Raw genomic sequence first — 22,917 nt, 5'->3', positions numbered from 1 at the left:
CTTTTCGATCGAATATTGAGTGTGGTGCGGAAAGCACCTAGGACGGCTTTCCAATCATGAGGGTGATGTTGTATATAGAGTCGAGTATCAGTCGATAAGTACGCTGTCCATCCATAGTCGATTCTGGATTGGATAAGAGATTTATAAAAAATAGTCTGTGTGCAATAATCAGATTCCAAATTGCGGTTTAAGTTTTTAATAAGTTTAGTATTCAACATTAGGGTAAGATGTATTTTATTTCTCTTAAAAACAACTCTATATTTTTAATATATCATTTTATTTCTTCAGAGTAAGATGCATCTGATGTCTACATTACTTTAGATGTAATATTCCTGACAGCTGTTGTTAACTACTTTAAATTTCCATAGCATTTGTAATTTTGATTTTTAAATCTAAATACGTCAGTCAACTTGTTATAAACATTGACTTATAAAGATTTATTACGAGTAGTTCATAACTAGGTAGATTTTTATCGCTTTTCAGACTTTGATAACTGTCTACTGTAATTGGCTGTAGGACGTTTCAATCGATGTCATATTTGGATCAGACCACTGCGAGCATATTTAAACGACTCAATTTGTTACTTTATGATCTTTTCATTTTGGTTTCGATTTGACAAGCTAGTTAGAATATGACGTTGATTTCAGTTTATTGGTAAACGTAAATGCAATGGAAGATTTATATTTACTCCGAGAATATATACTTATTAATTTAATAGTGTTGTGTCTGTTTTGGGATCATTTAAAAAGTTACTTATTAAATTAGTACTAGTAAGAAAATTCATGTTGGTTATATCACAGAGTATTAAAAATATCATGGACTGATGGAATTACAAATAAAGAAGTACTGGAGAGGGTTAGTAAAGAAACAGAACTAATCACCACTATACAAACAAGAAAACTGGAATACCTAGGCCACGTGATGAGAGGACCAAAATATGAAATTTTAAGACTCATAATACAGGGAAAAATTCAAGGAAGAAGATCTGTTCCGAATGCATGCTGAATCAGGCCGAAAATCAGGCCAAATGCAGATTTCTTGGTTGAAGAATCTCCGTGATTGGTATCAATGCTGATCGATTAATTTGTTTAGAGCAGCAAGTTCAAAAATAAAAATAGCCATTATGACTACCGACCTCCGTAGGGAAATGACACTCTAAGAAGAAGAAAATTCACAACACGATGGAAAATATTTTCAATAAGTTACAATCACAAACAACTATTCTTCTTTATGCAACATTTTCCTTCGTCCATCCTTACAACTCCTCTATTTGTTTCCACAGTTTTATGCCGTGTTTATCTATCCCTGCTATATGCCCGGCCCATCTCAATTTCCTTTTTATTACGATTATATATATATATATATATGTTATATATATATATATATATATATATATATATATATATATATATATATATGATATATAAAATTGCTTTTTACATATATATCGTTGTGTAACCTGTAGTCTGTGGATTGTTCTTGTAGTAATGATTCACGTTTCTGTTAAGTATGTCAATGCTGGTCTTATACATTGTTTCATCATCATAAAGTTTTCATTATAAAGCTCTAGTTTTTGGAATGCACTCCAAGCAATTCTGATTCTTCTATTTCAATCCGCAGGCTACATTTCTCTTTTTGTGTTTAGATTTGTTGCCGTAGGTAAATATATATCTACCACTACGAAAGACAAACTATCATTATAAATGTTTTTTAGTTAAATTCATTAGTGTGGGATTGTCTAGTTAATATCTTTATTATGCTCATATTGACATAATTGAGAAGTAATCTTATTGGTTCAATTTATTCGTTGATCTTTATGTTTAACTGTCTTAGAGTTTGTGTTTGACTGTGTTTGTTGTCAGGTGACAGCTCGCATTCTATTTGACCACTATATTTAGTACTTGTTGAAAAAACTTCCATATCATTTGTAATAACTACTGTGTCATCACAAGTAGAAGGGAAACAAGGCAGCTCTTTAATAGAGTGAAAAAACAGGTGATTCGAAAGCATATAAAGCTAAACTGAAAATCTAAATAGGACAATCCTATCCTCCAAGGAAAAATCCTGGAAAGAATTATGTGAAAACATTAAAAGTTTACCTGATAATGCCAGGATTAACAGAATTCTTAAAAGAGAACAATAATAAGATCCAAGACAGGAAGTATGTGGTCACTAAGAAGGAGGCTGCTGAATATATATTTATATAAAGTGTTCACTTTCCAGAGTCGACGCAACTGATTAGTGAAAATACTAAACAAACTTTAGCCCAACAAAATTGAAAGAGCTGACCGACGAAAACATTTTTGCTTCTCACAAAGTCAGATAGGCTATCTAAACTTTTGAACCATATAAAATTGCTGGATCAGATGGTATATCTGATATATATCTTATATATATATATATATATATATATATATATATATATATATATATATATACATATATATATATATATATATATATATATATATATATATATATATATATATATATATATATAGTTATTAGAATATCTTGGCCATATTATGAGAAATGAACATAGATATGGCTTATTGCAACTCATTCTTCAGGGCAAGGTATTTGGAAAGAGATGATCAGGGAGAAGAAGAATATCTTGGCTTCAAAACCTAAGGAAGTGATTCAATACATCTACAACCGGACTACTCCGAATAGCTGCAAGTAAAGTTAGAATAGCTATGCTGATCGCCAACATCCGGAACGGATAGGCACCCTAAGAACATGGTATATTGCTCGGACTACTCCAAGAGAAACTGGAAATAATGATGGCTCCCTGATCCAAATATTTAGAGCTTGACATGCTCTGGGAAAAATTTCAAAAATTTGGAGAAGTGAGAGTGTGTGTTTATTCCTAAACCAGGAAAAACTAAGACTTTAGCAAAATCATACAGGCCAATAAGTCTGACTTCATTCATGTTGAAAACCATGAGAAAAATTTTTATCGAAATCTTAATCTGAAGTCGAAACTCGAAAGGAGGTTACACCAGAAATAAGTCAGCAAGACATTTTTAGACATCGAAGGTTCATTTCATAATAACTGCATAGAGTCAATCTATGGTGGATTATTGTTGGTATTTTTACTTTGGTGGACTGAATGGATAAGATCTAGTCAACCACCTAGCAAAAGACAATAAATTGAATAAAGGGATGCATGGGAATGAACGAGCAGATTTTTTGGCAACACAAGGCTCGAGAGAAACCTTTGTAGGTCAAGAGCCATTGTGTGGAATCACCAAAGATGCTGCAAAAAACGAGGTTTAGAATTGGCTGATAAGACATCATCAAAAGAAAACACCTATACAAAATAGGTAAGGTGAATAAACCATGGTGCAGAAAATGTGAAATGAAAGAAGAGATTGCTATACATATCCTATGCAATTGCAATGTGCTAAGTAATATGAGGCAGATATTTACTGGTCAATTGAGGATTAAACCAGAAGAGATCCTAAAACTACCAATCATGAAACTCTTGGCTTTCGTTGAGGCCACATAACTTATTGGAGTTTATTGAAAAAAAAAACACGGTATGGTACAAAGATCTTATGACTAAGTGCCAGAAATGAACGTATCCCGCCTGAACTACGAAGTAGTATTGACGAGATCACACAACCTTGTTACACTCCTTTTATTAAAATTATTTAAATACTTATTATAGTTATTTATGCAGTATACTTCCAGTTACTTATTCCTATTTTAACAGAAGGTACTGTAAAATAATTTAAAGTCCGTTCTGTACTAATCCATAAATAAACGTATCGAAACTCTTAAATCCTTTAGTTTAGCTCGTATCTCGGTTGGTGGTATGGGTACCGAGGGTTGTACGATGTGTGGTACACATGCATTACGTGCCAGTGCTGTCAATATAATTGCCACATAGGACCCGCATGAAAAACCTTCATATATTGTAGGAACGTGATATTTTATTATTTAATGTAATACATTGTTAAGAGTTTATCTAGGTTTTTTACTAGCATTAAATAAAATATAAGAAGGTTTAATCAAACTATTAGGCATTTTCTTAATCAACTTATATTTAATATATACAGTCTATAGACAGTTTATAGACTTTCATTGACCTTCGATAAAATAAAAAATGACTGCATACATAATTAATTTACACAATATTAGCAAAGCTTAAAGATCGAGAGAAAAGTTGAAAAAAAAAAGAATCCAATTACACTTAAAATTCTTATATGCAGAAATTGTTAATTGGCAATCGGAGTAAACGAATAAAGATAATTTGAGTAACTTACGTTCCATAGACGCTAATTGCTGCAAATGGAAAACAAAAGAACGGCTAAAGAAATTATAGCACAGAGATTACACAATTATAGCAGGTTGTTGTCCGTTGTCCCCATTGTTGTTTAATCTGGCCTTAGAATATGTCATGCGAAAAATATATCCAAAAATCAAACCAGACATAACTGCTCGAGGAGCAAAAATTATACTCGCATTTGCCGATGACGTAGACGCAGTAGCAGAATCAACATTAGAAATTAAGGATATTTTCTCGAGCTTTGAAGAAGCTGCATTAAACATCGGTCTAAAAATAAATGAAGACAAAACAAAATACATGGTCGTCTCAAAACAAGAACGACGGCGAATAAGGCAAAACATTACTATAAATGATCACAACTTCGAAGTGGTTAAAGAATTTAAATATCTAGGAGCAACAATCACAGACAACAAATTAGAGCGAGAAGTTGAAACGAGAATAATGGCAGGAAACAGATCTTTGTTTGCAATGCAACATCTAATGAAGTCAAAACTTGTCTCACGAGATACAAAAATCCGGATATATAAGACCATAATACGACCAGCAGTCGCGTATGGAAGCGAAACATGGACGCTAACAAAAATAGAAATAAATAAATTGCTGGTGTGGGAACGTAAAATTCTTCGAATGATATATGGCCCTTGCAGAGACAGCATGACAAACGAATGGAGGGGCAGATACAATAACGAGCTAAAGTCGAATCTATTCGGAAAAGAAAATCTAGTCAGACATATAAAGGCCAATAGACTCAGATGGACAGGGCATGTGATACGCAGTAACGACAATCGCCTTATAAACAATGTGTTCTGGGAAAGGCCAGAGGGAAGAAGGTCTGTAGGGCAGCCTAAAAAAAGGTGGAAAGATGCAGTCAAAGAAGATGTAGAGAAAATGGGAGTGCGACAATGGGAATTACTGGCACAGGACCGACAAACATGGAAGGCAATAGTAAACGCGGCAAAAGCTCATGAAGAGTTGTAGCGCCATTGATGATGAATTATAGCAGGTAGTAAAAGAAAAATATCAGACTGATTTACAAATAATAAGAACAAAATAGTGATGAACATAATGACCAGGGAAGAAGATGAATTAAAATAGTGAAGCATACGTAAAATATTAGGTAACATCTAAGAGACTACAATCCAGAGCCGGTATATTAACATGTTAGAGCAATTTGCCAATATCCCTAACAATTAAAAATGCTTTTACTGATGCATAGACCATATTTACCAGATAATGGAGATAACTAGATAGAGTAGCTGAAATTAGCATTTAGTTAATACCAAAACAACTTCATATCAACGCAATGCTTTACGATTAACGGAGTCTCTTTCCAAACTAACATTTTCTTTCAGAGAATTGGTTGCCTGGTTAATTTTAATTATCCCTGAGCGTACTTGAAATTCATGTTTAGTATATTATTTATCCAAATAGTGCCAAAAAGCAAGGTTGAAGTGGAGAATCTGTAACATGTATGTAAATCAATTGAGGGAACTTAAACGGACAACGAAGTAGTAAAAGTGAGGGGTTGATGACCTTTTCATCATCCCCTCACTTCACATCACATCAAATTCAATCACATAAACAAGCGCTTTTAAATAACGTTTTTCTATTTTTTCCATTCAGAGGTAGTCTTAACCCCTTAAAAACAAAAAGCACATTTCTCCCATATACAACTTCTGCACAGGAGGGTAAGACGAGCTTAAATCCAAATTTTTAGCTAAATCCATGTGGTCCGACAGAATTGGAAGGTAAGTTCTTATTTTCCGCCCGAATGGACTGGACTATGAATAAGAAACTTTCATGAACTGGCTTCTAGTACTCAAAATACGAGTAAATAAAGATATAGACAAGACAGTTAAGATTTAATTTCGCGTATAGTGCCTCTACAATTCGCTTATAAGTGTTTCGTCCTTTTTAGAACTTATCAGAGCGCGTCGTTCATCAGAACTGTCTTTTCTATATTTTTTTATTTTCTTTCTCATCATTCGAATACTTTTTCATGATGTTTGGCTTACATTTGTGGTCCTTTTTTCTGAATACAGTTCTGTAGATTATTTATTTAAATTGTTTCAGAATTTACTTTGATCTCATTAATCTTAACATAGTTAAATATTTTATTGAATTTCCGACTTTCTTTAATAATTCTAGCTTTTATTATTTATACCCTTAAGTCTGCCTTGTTTTCTTCTGTGTGTTCCTTTTAATCATATAGTTTGTCTTCTCCTGATTTAATCTTAGGCCGTATTTTAGTACCTTCCCTATTTTCGTTAAAAAAATGTTTAGATTTGCGTGATCCAGTAAAGTCTGTTTTTGTAGATTTTCTGCCTTTGTATTTTAAACAATTAGTTGTTTTATGACAAATGTATTAGTACACAGTCATAAACAATGTCGTTACACAAATGAAATTGACTTAAGAATATTATTTTCTTTGAAGTCTGTTTTATAAACTGAACAAATTGAGATTGATAATGCATGTGACATTTATATAAATCATTCTGTGATTGCATTTGTATTAATGTTAGAATATTAGCATGTACTTCAAGGTCTTTTTGTCAGTAAGTAATAGTGGATGTCTCAATTATCGGTATAATTGAAAATATTTGTAAAGTAATTGTAGGAATAGTGCGAAAAATACGTCAGACCACTAATTTGTTTTAATAATATTAGACATGTGATATCGACTAGCTCAGGAACCACTATAAGTCTTATCATCTAAATCTCCATCTTTGCGATTAATTTCGGACCAAAATATTTGCGCAAAATATGCAACACAGAACCATAATGAGTAGTATTTTTATACTAGCTCCAACGTGGTGTATAATCTTTGTTGTGGCATCATTTTACAGTACTCTAATCTTGTCTTGGTAAATCCCTGTCATCCACAGGGGCTTAAAGCAAAGTGGTCTAGTCATAGTTATTTTTTCTTCTTATTCCAGTGCCTATCCGTTATCGAATGTTGGCAATCATTCTGGCAATGATAATCTGATTTGTTGCTGCTCTCCCAAACATTTTGTTTTAAACTCATTTGTTGCTGATCTCTTTTATATTTCTTAAACATCCGGTGGATGTTGCAAACCAAGGTTTTAAGTTGTTTAGCCAACGTATTCGTCTTCTGCCGCGTTTCTCTAACCCCATTCTCATTATGTGTTCCAAATATTAAAATTTTCTACGTTTTACTGTGTACATTATGTCTGTTTTTCTATTAAGTTTTTGTAGTACACGTATGTTTGATATTTTGTCCATCCATGATATTTAAAGAATTCTTCTATAAGTCTACTTCTCGAATGCTTCTAGCTTCTTTATTGTTGCCTCAGTCAAGGTCCAAGACTATACTACGTATAACACGATGGATCGTAGCATTCTGAGTTTCAATTTTAAATTTATATTATGTGTTTTAAATAATTTGGATATTTGGACGAAACCTGTTCTGGCTTTTTTTAATTCTTGAATGGTCCCGCAGTTCATGTATATTGATACTAGATCATTTTCTCATTGATGGTAAATTATAGTTTTCTAAATCTTGCTATACTAATTATCATGACTTGTTTATTTGGTGTTAACTTCTAGGTCACATTTCTTACTAATTTCAACTACCTTGTTCATGAAAAGCTATAATTATTGTGTAATGTCTGCAAAAATGACGGTGCCACTGTTATATTTGACATTGCTTACTCCTTCGCCATTTAACAGTACTTCTGCTTGCGCGTATTCTAGGGCTTCTTGGAAAATTGTCTCTGAGTACATGTTGAATATAAGGGGTAACAATATAATATCACTGTAGAATACCTCGCACTTCCTCTATTTTCTCTTTGTTGACTTCAAAAGCTGATTGATTCCAGTATAAATCTCTGTTTATATGCAGGTCCTTGATATCAATTTCTCTTGCTCTCTCTTGCACAACTCTTGCAAAACTTTCATCATTTTGTTGTGTTCTTAGTATTGGTGGGCATATTCGTAATGAATGTTGGTGATCATCATGGCAATCTTTATCTTGTCTGCAGCAGCGTGGAAGGCTGCACAGATGTTGTGTTGAACCAGGTTCTGAGGTTATTTAGCCAGGATATTCTTAATCTTCCTGGACCTTTATTTTCAAATCATTTTCCTTGTCGGATTGCTTGTAGGAGGGCACATCTGGATTTATTTCTTATAATGTGTTCGAAGTACTGTAGCTTTCGAGATTTGATGGTCGTTAGTACCTGTGGGTTCTTCTTTATTCTTTTGAGAACCTCCTCATTTCTGACTCGGTCAGTCCACGCCATCTTAAGTATTCGTCGATATAGCAACATTTCCTTAATTAATTTTAAACCAAAAGAAAGATTTTTCCTGGTTGTTAGTTCATTCTTCATTTATTATGGTGACGAGCTAGTTGCCGCGCGTCACTCTTTCTACTATGGGGTTTAGTTGACGTAGAGTTGACCTACTTATATTTTGTTGTGTTGAACTTTGTTAAATACCTTTGGATAATTATGGGAATGAAAGAATCTTTACATCTTTGGAATAGTTGAATAGTTTAATGAAACCAAATTGTGTTTTTCGCATGTTTTGTATAATGTCCGATGTATGATTGTTAAAAAGAGTTAGACTCATGAGACTTATTGTTCCGTAATCACTGTACTTTTCTTTGCTGTTCATATAAAATGACAGTTAATTATTTCCTGAAATTCTCATCGAATATTTTGATGATCTCTGACTGAACTGTGTAACAATGTTCTGATCGTTTAACAGTTCGAACCGTGGGAGTGTCAATATTTGCGCATCCACTTCTACAACCTGACGGCGAAGTGGGATTCGGAACGGCTATTTAAGGCGTGTGAATAGCGGAATTAGACAGTCTTGTAGCTGGGCTCTAGGCTCCCTGACTCGCCGGTGTAGTGAACCTGCGAGCCAACCCGGACAGAGAGATTTCCGTATAGAGGATCATACTCTGTCCTTAACCAAGTGGAACCCATGGGTATTGTGTATTGAACATTACCGTGGATCTGCACAGAGCCAACCCGGACAGAGAGATTTCCGTATTGAGGATCGTACTCTGTCCTTAGCCAAGCGGAACCCATCGGTATTGTGTATTGAATATTACCGTGGGTCTGCTATTTCATTTCTTTATTAGTAATAATTAGTTTCTTTTCTTTTATAGACGTTCGCCGGGGAACTCATTCATCGCGGGACCCAGACGGGGACGTAGAATTCATTTTATTTTTATTTTATAAGTATACAACGTAGAATTCCTTTTTATTTTTATTTATTAATAGATTTATTTTTATTTCAAACCTGTGTTTTACTGAGTCTGTCGCCCCGAAAGAGCTACCCATCACAACTGCATCTGGACCACAAGGTTTCTTATTTTTAAGAGATATTATTGCTGTTGCCACTTCCTCTAAAAAGATGTCTGGGCCTTTTAAATTGTTCGTTATTTGTTGTTTTGCTTTTAGACCTGAGAATTTTTCTTTTATATACCATGTTAATTTAATTTTTCCTATTGATTTATTTTTGAGTTTTCTTGTTATTCCTTTGACCTTATTGTAAACACCAAAGGCCTAACCTTAAATGGTGAACTGCCCAAAATTTTATTATTCGAACATTTAGAGAAGGGGGTAAATAGTAGTGTAAATTTAAAATCGTGACTAAATCCAACAGTTGCATTATCTTGAATTTTGTGAAATAAAAAAGAAGAACTATTTTTGCTCAATATCTCCGCCATTTTCATTCCATTTTATACAATTTTGATTTGTTTCATTTTTTTGCTGAAATCAATATTTAAGGTCCTAAGTCTAAACTAGAGCAAGCACCAAACCATAAATAGGAACGAACCTACGACTTTAAATACTGATTTTAGCAAAAAAATGGAAGAGTTCAAAATTTTATTTTTTGCTTATGTACATTCATGTCGTAAAGTTAATAATAAACGAGATAATTCGATAATTATGCTTTCCCTTCCCTTCCACTATTTTACCTTAACTCGGAAAATATCGACCGTAAGAAAAAATTTGTAAAAAAGAAATTGTAGGAAATCGTATTTGTAACAATTTCAGTTCTTCTTTAAACGGTTCGAAAAACGGTTCTGCTTTAAAATCAAGATGGCAGCATACGCAACGACGGATTCCAGCCGAGATTTTAAATTTACACTACTAAATTGACCCCCCCCCCTAAAGGTAAGAATAATATAATTTGGGGTAGCTTGCCATGCAATGTCAAATGCTATCTCGACTGGACTAAGTGTGGAGGGCGATTAAAAAGGTTAGCAACCTACCAATCGTAAAAAGGAATACTGCTCAAAGAAACCATGTGAACAATATACCATATATACCACAGATGTATTGGTTTTGTAATCATCGATTGGCCTTTATCTAAGTAAAACAACTGATTTATCGAATCATCGGTTGGCCTTTATCTAAGTAAAACAACTGTTTTATCGAATCATCGGTTGGCCTTTATCTAAGTAAAACAACTGTTTAAGGTCTAATGATGAAAAGGGTGACAATGTGAGTTCATAATACTAATATGAGTTGATATTCACAGTAGAAAGAGTCAATACTCACAATCTTAAGTAGTTTTTGGGCACAAATTTAACATTAATAAAAAATAAAAACAACTTAAGATTGTGAGTACTGACTTATTTTTTATACATTGGTCTTTAGGGCTTTCGAGTTTATTTAGCAATTTACAGTCAACTACAGTACAATTTTGTTATTAATTTACAGTCTTACCCTTATGAGGATTTTTTCTCCTCATAACTTAATAAACTTTTTGTATAAACAACATCTATATTGTCCCATGTCACTTTTATTTTTCTTAGACGCATTTTTAGGTTAGTTTAACATGGGACAGAAGAAGAGAAGAAAAAAGAAAACAATTCAGCACCCTCTTTGACCTGTCTGTCACTGCTCCTAAACTTATTCAACCTTGGTTTTGTCATAGAAAGTAGAGCTGTTCTGTTTACTCTCTCTTAGTATTTTTTAAACAAGTAACAGAGTTTTTCATACTAATAAAGAAACCAAAAATCAAACACAAAAAAAACAACACTTGATTTCATTAGAACTTAGTTTAACCCTTCCAAGTATAGATAACTGTATCATGTCACATTGAATGATATTTCAATATTTCTGTATTCTAAAATCACATTGGCGCAACCAGTATGCGACAATGGTAGTAGAAGGTTGTTTTGACATGATTGGTTGCCGTTGCTGAACGGTATTGTGCATTCCTTATGAAGATTCCACCCCCGATAAAGATTTTATATATTACCCATTACTCAGAAATTGTAAAATTAAGGATAATTCATCATCAAGAACTTTACTGTAAACATAATAAAAAGATAGTTTACTGCTTGAAATTGTTGTCTTAGTTCCATGTGTATATTTTTAATTTAACCGTGGATAAATAATTTTACTGATCGTATATATAATTTAATTAAATACATTTTAATATCTTTAGGTAAATAATATTTTATTTAGTAACTTTAATTTAACTACACTGTCACACAACTCCACATGTTACGAGTTTTATAGATGTTAACTGTAATATCTTAAAGGCAACATTGCTTATCACCACCGCGAACCTAATTTACGTTTTATTCAAGAGTTAAAATGACGCAAAATGCAAAAATACTAACAACAAATTTATGTAACGTAGCAGAAAATAGCTCCATTTTAAAAATGCAAATAGCTATAAACACTGAAGGCATAAATTCAAATAAAAAGACCATATTTTCAAACGATACTGTCGCTCTGGAACCAAATTTCCCGTTTGAGATGTCTCAAGATGAAAATTGTTGTTGAAATAAAAATAAAATCAGACTAAACACAGAAATGAGAATCATTATTTTTTATTAAAAATACGTTTGTAATGTGCTCGTTGATTAAAAAATGCGAAAAGTTTCAGGAAAAGTTCTTGATTCGAGAAAATGATAGTAAAGAATGCGGAGAAAATTTTGCAAAATGTGGTTACATTAGTTTATTTTACGGTTTTCTGGAAATTAAGTTTAGTAATCATTTAACTTTTTCTGTAAACTTTTATTAAAGTTTGTAGCTTTTTCTTCTGATTTATTGCCAGAAAACGTGTTCATTTTCGTTTAGTTTCTAACAATGTGGAAGTTAAAGAAAATATAAACTTTCTAGCCTCGCCTAGCACCAAATAACTACGGAATACGGCTCCAAATAACGGAAATAATATCAAGTTAGTCTATTTCACGACAGATGAAAATAAAGTTTAGATATAATTAAATTTCTTAGTACAGAGATTTTCTGTAAAAAGTTGCCAACGTGACTTGAGTGGAAAATAAATAAAAATAATAAAAATAAAAATGTGAACAATTCTTGGTTTTTTACTTTAGTAATAAGTGGTTATATCTTATTAAAGTGACATTTTTTAAATAATCATATATAAAAGGTGAAAAAAGACTGTAATATACTATTGATTATACAATTAATAGAAAACATTTGAAATTGTATATTGTTGTCAAGGGTAATTTTCAATTTTTGAACTTTACCTTATAAATATGTTATATAGATAAAAAATACAAATTTAAACAAGTGTAAACAATTACACAGTTTTGGTTATACCAACTGATCAATAGTAGATAGTGTTTTTCCTGATGGAAGAAAGAAGGAAAAACAAAAACAATAACTCTATATACAAAACATTACAACGAGATATATAGAGAAAGATGTTTTTTTAAAATTATACATCGCAGAATATAAAACTATGCGAAGAGAGAATACAAGACACACAGTTTGGATTTACGAAAGGCGTAGGTACGAGAGATACACTGTATAGTCTACATGTATTATTCCAAAGATGCATAGATATGACTTGCGATATCTACATCTGCTTTGTGGACTACATTTAACACAGTTTAACACCGAAAAATGAGGGATGTTCTAACAAAAGTAGAAATAGATAATAAAGACCGGCGTATAATAAAAAAATTATACTGGAACCAATCAGCCACAATAAGAACAAGTCTTAAAGGTGAACCGACGGAAGCGATCCAGATTCTGCGAGGCGTTAGACAAGGATGTATACTTTCACCTATATTATTCAACCTATATTCAGAGGAAATATTTAGTGAAGCCTTGGAAAATTGCGAAAATGGAATCCTTTTAAATGGAGAACGCCTAAACAACATCCGCTATGCAGATGACACCGTTATTTTTGCAGACAGTGTAAACAGTTTACAAAAACTAATAAACAAAGTAAATGAAGTAAGTGAAAGGTTTGGACTACAAGTAAACATATCAAAAACTAAATTTATGGTCATCAGCAAGAATAAAAATAGAGACGCCCAACTACTTATCAAGAACACACCAGTGGACCGAGTAAAACAGTTTGACTATCTTGGAACAATAGTAAACGAACAATGGGATCACTCACAAGAAGTAAAATGTAGAATAGAGAAGGCTAAGAGTGCAGTCAACAACATGGCCAAACTCTTTAAAAGCCATAACCTCAATCTGGAGATAAAAGTAAGGTTCCTAGAACGTTATGATGTCTTCTCGATATTATACTACGTAGTTTTATTCTGAACACTCACTGAAGCGATGGAGAAAAAACTTGAAGCCTTCGAGATGGGGCTATACAGAAGAATCCTAAGGATATCATGGACGGACAAGAGACCAAGGAGACTGTATTACGAAGAATGGGGAAAGAAAGAGAAGTGATGTATACGATTAAAAAGAGAAAGTTAGAATATGTCGGACACATAATGCGAAACGGCACTTTTATTTATTTAGCGTATGGACTTTCACAGTACGATAAATATACAAATACAATAATATATACATATATATTAAATATATTATTTAAACACTAAAGATGACAGAATGAATGACACTAAATATTAATGTCCAATTTACATAGCCATTCAATTGCTTCTGGGGAACATTCCGCAAAGTCCTGGAGGTTTCCACGGTAGGCACGATTCAAGCAGTCTGAAACACAATGGCTTATGGTCTGTCTAGATTGTCCGCAATCGCACTGTGGACTTTCTGCACGACCCCACCTGAACAGCGAATCAGCACATTTACCATATCCGGTACGTATACGATTAAGCCTTGCCCAAGTGGACCGGGGCAGATTTGATCCGATGAAACCCTGAGTTGGGGTGGATATCTTAATATAGTCCGATTCTACTGTTGGCATCCATCTTGTTGTCCATTGCCTATGTATATCATAGGAATTACCAATTTTTCGGGCAGATCGTATTGGAGGATTTCTAGATCTCAGTCGCTGGTGTGAAACGGCACTAAATACTGATTACTGAAAATAATCCTTCAAGGCAAAGTATTCGGAAAGTGAGGAATTGGGAGAAGAAGAATATCATGGTTAAAAAACCTGAGCAAATGGTTCTCCAAAATAACAACTAATCTATTTAAAGCGTCAGTTAATAAAATAATTATAGCCAGAATTTACGTCAATATTCGAAACGAATAGGCACCAAAAGAAGAAGAAATCCAGTCGTCAGAGATGTGACCTCTAAAAATCATACGAAGAAGCTGAATTTTGCTGAGAATGTCAATTTTGGAACCGAAAAAAAAAAATGTTTTAATAAAAAAGGTATCTGATAATTTTGAACAAAAATGTTTATAACGACTTTTTCTATAGAATGAACCACTCTGAGAAAAGAGACTTGAAGCGACCGGTCATTTTCAACGTTAGGTACGCGCGCGAAATCAATTTTAAATAAACGTTGTATCAACTCGACGGTAAAAATTCAATATCTTTTGATCAGAGTGTCCTACCGACAAAAATCAAAATGCGTTTTAAAGGTGAAAGGTGCAGCTTTCTTATAAATTTTTGTATTTTGCCACAAATGAAGTCAGTTTTTATAAATCAGGAGCATTCTTTAAAACCTATAACATGAAATTTTGATTTTAAGTTTAGCAACAAATATGAGGCATTTGGAACATAAACAAAAAACCTAAAACTTAAACATTCACATCACAAACAATCGTACGTCACGGGAATTGCTTCCACGAAGACGGTATTAGTTGGAATTTGTAGCTGAAGTTGTATCGTTTCGAAAAACTTACTTGTGTAATCAAAAAGAGGCAGTTTTATAGGTTTTATATTGTTTGTAATGTGAAAGTTTAAATTCATTATTATTCGATTATTAACTTATTACTCTCTCTACTTACTATGATCTTCTTTTCTTTTGAAAAATAATAAGATGATTCTGACAGGAATGTAGAGCGACCATACAAGGTAAGTGTGTGATTGAATTTTCTCTTTGGTATACATAAATTGTTCAGAAAAAGTTAAAATTATTTTCTTATGGTTCTCATAAATAATTCCTAGATTCTAGGTTTCTGAGTTTTCTTATCCCTCTAAAAAGACAAGTTGGCCCCACTTTTTCACATTCTTGTTATACCAAATTCTGCCTATTTTCATTGGAATGTTTCAAAATTTATTTTTATATATATATACTCCATCCTAGATTTATAGACTTACGTCTCAAAGCTCGCCGTTGTGTTCTTCGAAACAACTGAGCGCCGGTTTGCAGGCCATACTTGATCTTGTCTACGTACTATTATCAGAGTACATAATTAATCTATAAGCAAAAATTATAAAAAATTACCGAAATTATCTCATTTTAATCAACAGATTAGGCAAAAATATATTTCAAATATAATAGAAAGATCTTCTTCTTTGAGTACCGTGCCCAAGTTTTAGGCGTGGGTAGCTTCCATGACGATTTGCCGATATCGTTCTTGATCTTGCGCGTCATGTAATAATTTATCTGCTGATAAGCCAGTCCATTGACGAAGGTTTCGGAGCCATGAGTATTTCTTCCTACCAATTCCTCTTTTTCCGTCGATCTTTCCGTTGAGTATCAACTGCATTATCCTGTATCTGTAAAGATAGGAACCGTAAAATTTTAGTCACGGAAATTAATATATATTACAATAATAGATACGGACCTGCACCTTGTGTTGTGTTGTAGAGATCATAGTTTGTTTACTAATATACAAATAGATGGGATAAGTCGATTGCAAGATGGAAATGTTAACACATATTTCTGTAAATATTTACTAAAACAAAAGTTGCATATAATATAACATGTTTTTATAATTTTAAATTCATTAAATAACTTTTATGATGACGAGTAGCTAAGTTGCGTAGGAAGAAAATTGCAACGTATATTAAGCCGGCATTTTTAACCATTAAACATAATTTATTTATTTATTTTTCTTTTAAAAATTGAAATAATTGAATTTGCTATTAATTTATTATGAATAATTTAAATAGTATGTACATTTAATCATATCCACTCATTTTTGGTTTTGAGTTATGATTGTAAGAATACAGTCATATGACACAACTGAAAATCTCCAAAGTAATTTCATAAAATAGTGACGAAAAATTTCAAAATTATTGCAGTATTAAATCTCGCAGTGATTTTCATCATCATCGTCATCCAGCCTCAAAAGTCTACTGCTGAACATAGGCCTCTTCCACGTGTTTCCAACCCCATCTGTATTGCGCCACTCTCATCCATTTTTTATTTTTTCTTCTTGAATCGTAAGCTCATCGTGTAGGTGTTCGACCGACGCTTCTCTTGCTTCCCTTATCTTTATTCCAATAACCTCTTTGCCCATCGCCCATCCTCATTTTAGCGATGTTTCCTGCCCATCTCCCCTTTTTGACCTGACCTGACCTCTTCGTTTTTTATTTTGTCTCGCAGAGTTACTCCTAACATGGTTCGCTCCATTCTTCTCTGCGTGACTCTTAGTTTGGTAGCCGAGGCTTTTGTTAGAGTAAATGTTTCGGCTTTGTATGTCAATACTGGGAGGACGCATTTAAATACTTTTCTCTTCAGGCATGTGGGCAGCTGACTTTTAAAAGTTTCTCTCAGTTTTCCATATGCTGCCCACCCAAAACCGATTCTTCTCTTCAGTTCGTCTGATTATCCCTGCCAATCATAATTTCATGTCCTAGATATTTATATCCCGCAGTGATTTTAATAAAATAATAATGTGGGTAACTATATAATCTGTTCAGGAATAAAATTAGGACCACTTAAGTTTCTTAGAAATTACTAAAATTTCCAATCCAATTCCAATTTCCAATAATTATTTTAGTTATAGTTAAGATTTACTTTACATTCCTGTCTGTTTAGACCTTTAAACATAAAGTGCAGAATTTTTAGTTTTGTAATAATCTCTCCCTCCCCTCCAAAAGGAATATTAAGTAAACTATGCAATAAAAATGGCACATATGTCTAATTTTACTATTGTGAAATTATAGTGTCATTTAACAGTGCATTTAAAGACTAGAGTTAAATGTACATTAACATCCCACTAGTACTGTTGGGAGTATAGTTTCTAATTGTTCGATCATGACCGGAATTGGAGAAGACAACATTTAATTGTTGTAACATTAATGCCAGTTCATTAATTTTTTTATTCTAAAAGTAAGACACCTACTTTAAACAAACTTTTAGCAGACATTAATACTGACGAAACATAACAAGAGAAAAATTGTGGAAAATTAGACTACGTTTGGGAGAAGCACAATAGAAAATGTATGCTTATAGAGAAAAAATCATTTGTTGGAGGCGGAGATATGTAAGAGACATTTGAAAACTGAGAAGGGAAGACACTAATATTTTTTATCTGGACGAAACATGGATTATTGAGGACCAATTTGTAAGAAAACTTTGGCAAGATAAACAGGATACAAATGCCCTTAAGGCGTTTAATGAAGGTTTGTATACTTTATTAAAATTTCCAAATGGTAAATGTCGTACTTTAATTTTGACCCATATTGAAGGAGATATTGGATAAGTCTCTCTCAGGACTTTAACCTTGAAGTAATGAGAGAGCCAGTAACCTCCAATATTCAGAGAGCAATGCCGGCGTGAGCGTAGATACTGGTAGGGCCACCCATGCCGATAAGGTTTCGAAGTGACGAAGGTGAAGCCAAGAAAGTGCACAATACGCAGCGTCTGATCCAGAGTGGACGGATGTGCCTACATGACGGATATTACTTACATGACAGAGATGACAGAGGACACTGATATACTTGCACACTGATAAACTGTCAGTACATTTGGTACCCACCGAGTGCACATTTTTTTGGCGAAGGTGCTCAGTCATTATTTCATGTAAGAGGGATACAGAAATTTGTGAAGAAGTCATAAAAGTGAATCGCCGGTTTTTGTATATTTTGTCATCAATTTCTCCGTCACAAGAGATGACCTCTCACTCCATCCTTAATGGTGCCCACTGGTTCGTCCTTGGTTGAAAATATTGTACCATTTCGTCATTGAAGATTCGTTTATTACATTCTCACCATAAACAGGCTGTATTTGCCTATAAATGTCCATAGAGCGAACATTTTGCGCTTTCAAAAACCGAATCACACTGCATACTTCAAATTTGGCATGATTTTTAATGGGCCATTTTAAAATGTTATAGAACAAAAATATGTGACGAGACTTGTCTTACACTGTTGCGACATCGACATACAAAGATACAAAGGTAACTGACGCGACGCGCACGATTTCACGGCAGTGGGTAATCAGCGCCGCGCGGTATGCGCAATCGTTTTTTACTTTCTGGAAGATCATATTATAGTTTCTGAGATAGAAACTGTAAAAATTGTGGGACACCAAAAATTTCATATCACTCACCACTTTCAATAAAAATGTTGCCTGATTGCTATTGCTATTTGATTGTTATTTCAAAATTTTAATACAAACACTATAGATATTTTTTGCCAAAATAAAGATAATTTTCATAGTCATTACTCTGATTATTCAGAGAATGTTATTTTCTGTAAGTATAAGTTTAAAAATAAGTCGAATGCAGAAGAATCTAGTTGTAATATGATGTAAATAACATCAAGTTAAATAAGATGATTAATTTGTGGTAGGACATTAAATCAAGTTAATAAAAATAACACGTACTTACCGGTACGCATTCACATTTCATGCAGTACAGGACTCCGATAGGCACTCCTAAATCTGGAATCCATTGCGAACCTAGCTCCCTTATTTGTTTTCCAAACACACATTCTGCAACAATATAAAAAAGTTCAATAAAAATCAAACTGACAGAGCATTTATAGTTTACGTAAAAATTAAAGCTTATCTTTAGTGTAGGACTCAAATTAGTATAATTTAAAATAGATATTATATACATATACAAGTTATTATTCTTATTAAATAGTTCTTTGCGAATAAAGAACAATTATAAAATATACCATTTATTTAACGTTTAGGTTTCTAGATCACTGGCCGTATTTAAAATACTCTTTTTAAATATTTAGTAATATTCTATTAAAATCACCTTGTAGAGTTCCAACAGTTTTTATTACATTATTAAGATATCATCTGCGATTAAAAAATAATAAAAAAATTTTAAGTTCTGTTGACTTTTATACCCAGTCCTCAACACAACCATCATTTCGAGATTACAATATAGTTATTTTATTATCATGGTTGTTTAAAACCACCATTTTTTCAGTCCAAATTATTCCATTTATATTTAAGGATTCAGAAGCGAAATATCTTGTGACGGTTTGTACACGTGCTTCGTAGATGTAGAAAAGTTATTCAAAAGAGTACAACTAACAAGCGTTATACATCTACTATATAAAACTAATAAAATATATATGTAAGCAACAAAACTGAAGTAAAATTTCAGACAGAAACAATAGAACAGATAGGAAGACACCAGTCCCATAGTATTAAACTTCATATTGTATGAGGTGAAAAAACAAGTAAAAATCGAAGAAGGATATCAAATATAAAAAAAAGTAATAAAAATGATATGTTATGCAGATGATGCGGTACTGATAACAAAGAACGAAGACCACTTACAAAGAATTTTGCATCATTTTAACAACCAAACTAAGTCTAGCAACGTTCTAAAAATACTTTCTTGTGGCATGTCTAATTTAAATATTATGTTTATATGGGAATAAGCCACAATTAATAGTTGTACTAAAACTAACTCCACGATTTTCGAGGATTCCGATACTCATTTCCACTCCCGAAATCGTTTTCAACAAGGATTATTATACAAATTCTGGAAAATGTACAACCAGATTTTTTGTTATTGGTTATGTAATTTCAAAATTGACATGCTTGGCCTCGATCTTGCAGGCAAATAGCATGTAATGCAGCGGTCGGGGAACTTTTTTTGTAATCATTACCCAAAAATATTTTTGTGTTAGTTGATATTAACTCATGACAAAGTGCAAAAAAAAAAAACAAAACCGCCTCTTTTTAGCATCTTTCATATTATAGCCCCCATGATAATTTTGAAAAGAAAACAATAGCTACAAATTTAATTTAAACATCATTTATTCAATTTATCAAAGTAATACCTAATAATACATGACGGTAATAACAGTTATATGTAATATACAGTTGAGGAAAAACAATTTACAGAAAATATAAGTAAATGATAATTTCTTGTTATTTTGTAATTCATATGATATTTTTCTTGTATTATTAGACTCTAATAATTGTTGATAATATTGTAAATGATCTTTTTCGACCTCCTATTACTCCGCTATTGGTGGTATATTTTTGTTGTTGACTTCTTCTTTTAGTATTGGCAACCAAAGCCTATAACATTCTGCTGATGGGTTTGCTACACATTTTTCTTCGTTGAGTAGCATCAGGGCTGCTTCTTTGACTTTTCTGTTTTTCATGTCTGTTTCTTTCATGACTATTGATGCATCTTTCCATTCTGGTCTGTGCTCGTTATCGCAGGCATGTTTGCATATCTCGGATTTCTCGAAGTCTCTGTTCTTGATGTATGTTTAATGCTCATTTATCCTAACACTTGGTGGTCTTGCGGTTTCTTCACGTAGTAATTGTTGCATTCACAGGGTATTTTAAAGATGCAGATTTTGTTGGTTGTTTTGAATGTTGTTGTAATATTGTACTTGTTTCCTATCCTCTTACGTATGGTATTGTAGTCATCTTTAAATCCCTCTTGGTTGTTTTGAATGTTGTTGTAATATTGTACTTGTTTCCTATCCTCTTACGTATGGTATTGTAGTCATCTTTAAATCCCTCTATGAGAATTTGTGGATTGCGTATGATGTTATTTTTTATTCTTTATTCAATCTTGTGGGATTCTTTGCTTATAAATGACACTCGGTAGACATTTTTAGTCAGAACCTTTGTTAGCAGCTTTTTTTTCTTGAAATAAATTTTCATTAGAGCAGGTGCTTCGGGCTCTATCATTTATTGATTTCATTATTCCTTTTTTGATGTTTACGCTGTGGTTGAAGTGGTTAGGTGTGGTGTATAAAACCCCTCAGCATAATGTAGCAGTCCTTCCGGTAGGGATCTATGGAGGAGTATCACCGAGCCACAAGCCCTTATCTCTTGCCGTACTGCTCCACCATAGGCCGATCAGACACCAGCATATAGTTTTGGTTGCCAATATGCCAATACTAAAAGAAGAAATCAACAACAAAACAACGTACAACATATATGCAACACGCAATACAGATAAATACAAAATCTATTTTTGCGTAATTTACGTACTCAACCACAACTACGATAGAGTTGTTTACACAAACATACAACACAAAATACACAAAACAGTCAGAATTTGATATTCCTAGGGAAAAAAAACACCACCCTCAATTTTTGTTTACCTATTATATGCTGTTTGCCTATAAGATCGAGGTCCAGCATGCCAATTTTGAAATGACATAACCAATAACAAAAAGTTTAGCTATACAATTCTCAGAATTTGTATAATAATCTTTTTTGAAACCGATTTCCGCAGTGGAAATCTAAACGTCAAACACTAGTTAGTTAAAAAAGTGGTTTTTGTTACAACCAATAATTGTGGCCCAATCCCATATAAACATATAGACGTGCTAGAAGAAAGTAGTTTCAGAACAGAGATAAAATTTTATAACTTAATTTAGAATATACCTTTATTAAGTTTTTCCTTAATTTAGAAAGACATGCACTGAAGACTGAACCGCCCACATATTTACATGAAGAAACATTGTTCCTCTTCTCAGAACAGAAAAACAACTTTAATTTGAAAATTAAGTATTATTAATAAAAAGTAAAGTACAATTTATTTAACAACATTAGAAATTCTAAGATTTCCTACTTGGCGAAACTACAATTTATGTATTTTCACTGTTTTTCAAATTGATTGCAAATGTAGACAAAAATTTGACAAATTAACATACGGGTTATTGTTTTTTGAGCTTCATCATATTCATTTAATTCCTTTATTCACACAGATTACTCTCTTCTAGGATGTCTTTATCTGCTGTAGCCTATTGTTTTTGCTCGTATCAACATTAATCTGTTCTATAATTATGTTTATTGTGGATTCCTTTCAAGTCGATTTATCCCAATTCATTTATTCATTATCATTCATTCCTCACAAGGTCACATAGATTTCCATTTGTGTGCTGAAAACTATTTAAGGCATCACAATATTTATTAACCTGATTAAAATTTTCCTTTTTTTCTGGTAAGGCATTGTTTCTTTTCAGTCCAAACCAGATCAAGAGCATTCAGGTCTGGATGATATGGATGCAGTCGCAATTTGTAACCATCTTTCCCATTTAAACATTCGACTATTTCATGTCTTTTTTGTCTTGGCTTCTCCACATTTTATTGCCTTGGTTTA

General features: G+C 32.8%; 1 protein-coding gene across 1 annotated transcript in view; it reads right to left on the bottom strand.

The window, feature by feature from the left end:
• Positions 1–22,917, bottom strand: part of sog (chordin short gastrulation) — a 292,748-nt gene that overhangs the window by 96,182 nt on the left and 173,649 nt on the right. Inside the window, exon 2 of the mRNA XM_072523100.1 lies at positions 19,204–19,307. Coding sequence (XP_072379201.1) covers positions 19,204–19,307 — 104 coding nt within the window. The remainder of the gene's footprint in view (positions 1–19,203; positions 19,308–22,917) is intronic.

This window comes from Diabrotica undecimpunctata, chromosome 2 (genome assembly GCF_040954645.1).
Source record: "Diabrotica undecimpunctata isolate CICGRU chromosome 2, icDiaUnde3, whole genome shotgun sequence".
Lineage (NCBI taxonomy): Eukaryota > Metazoa > Arthropoda > Insecta > Coleoptera > Chrysomelidae > Diabrotica > Diabrotica undecimpunctata.
The sequence above is the reverse complement of the archived record's forward strand: the minus strand, read 5'-3'. Positions and strand labels throughout refer to the sequence as shown.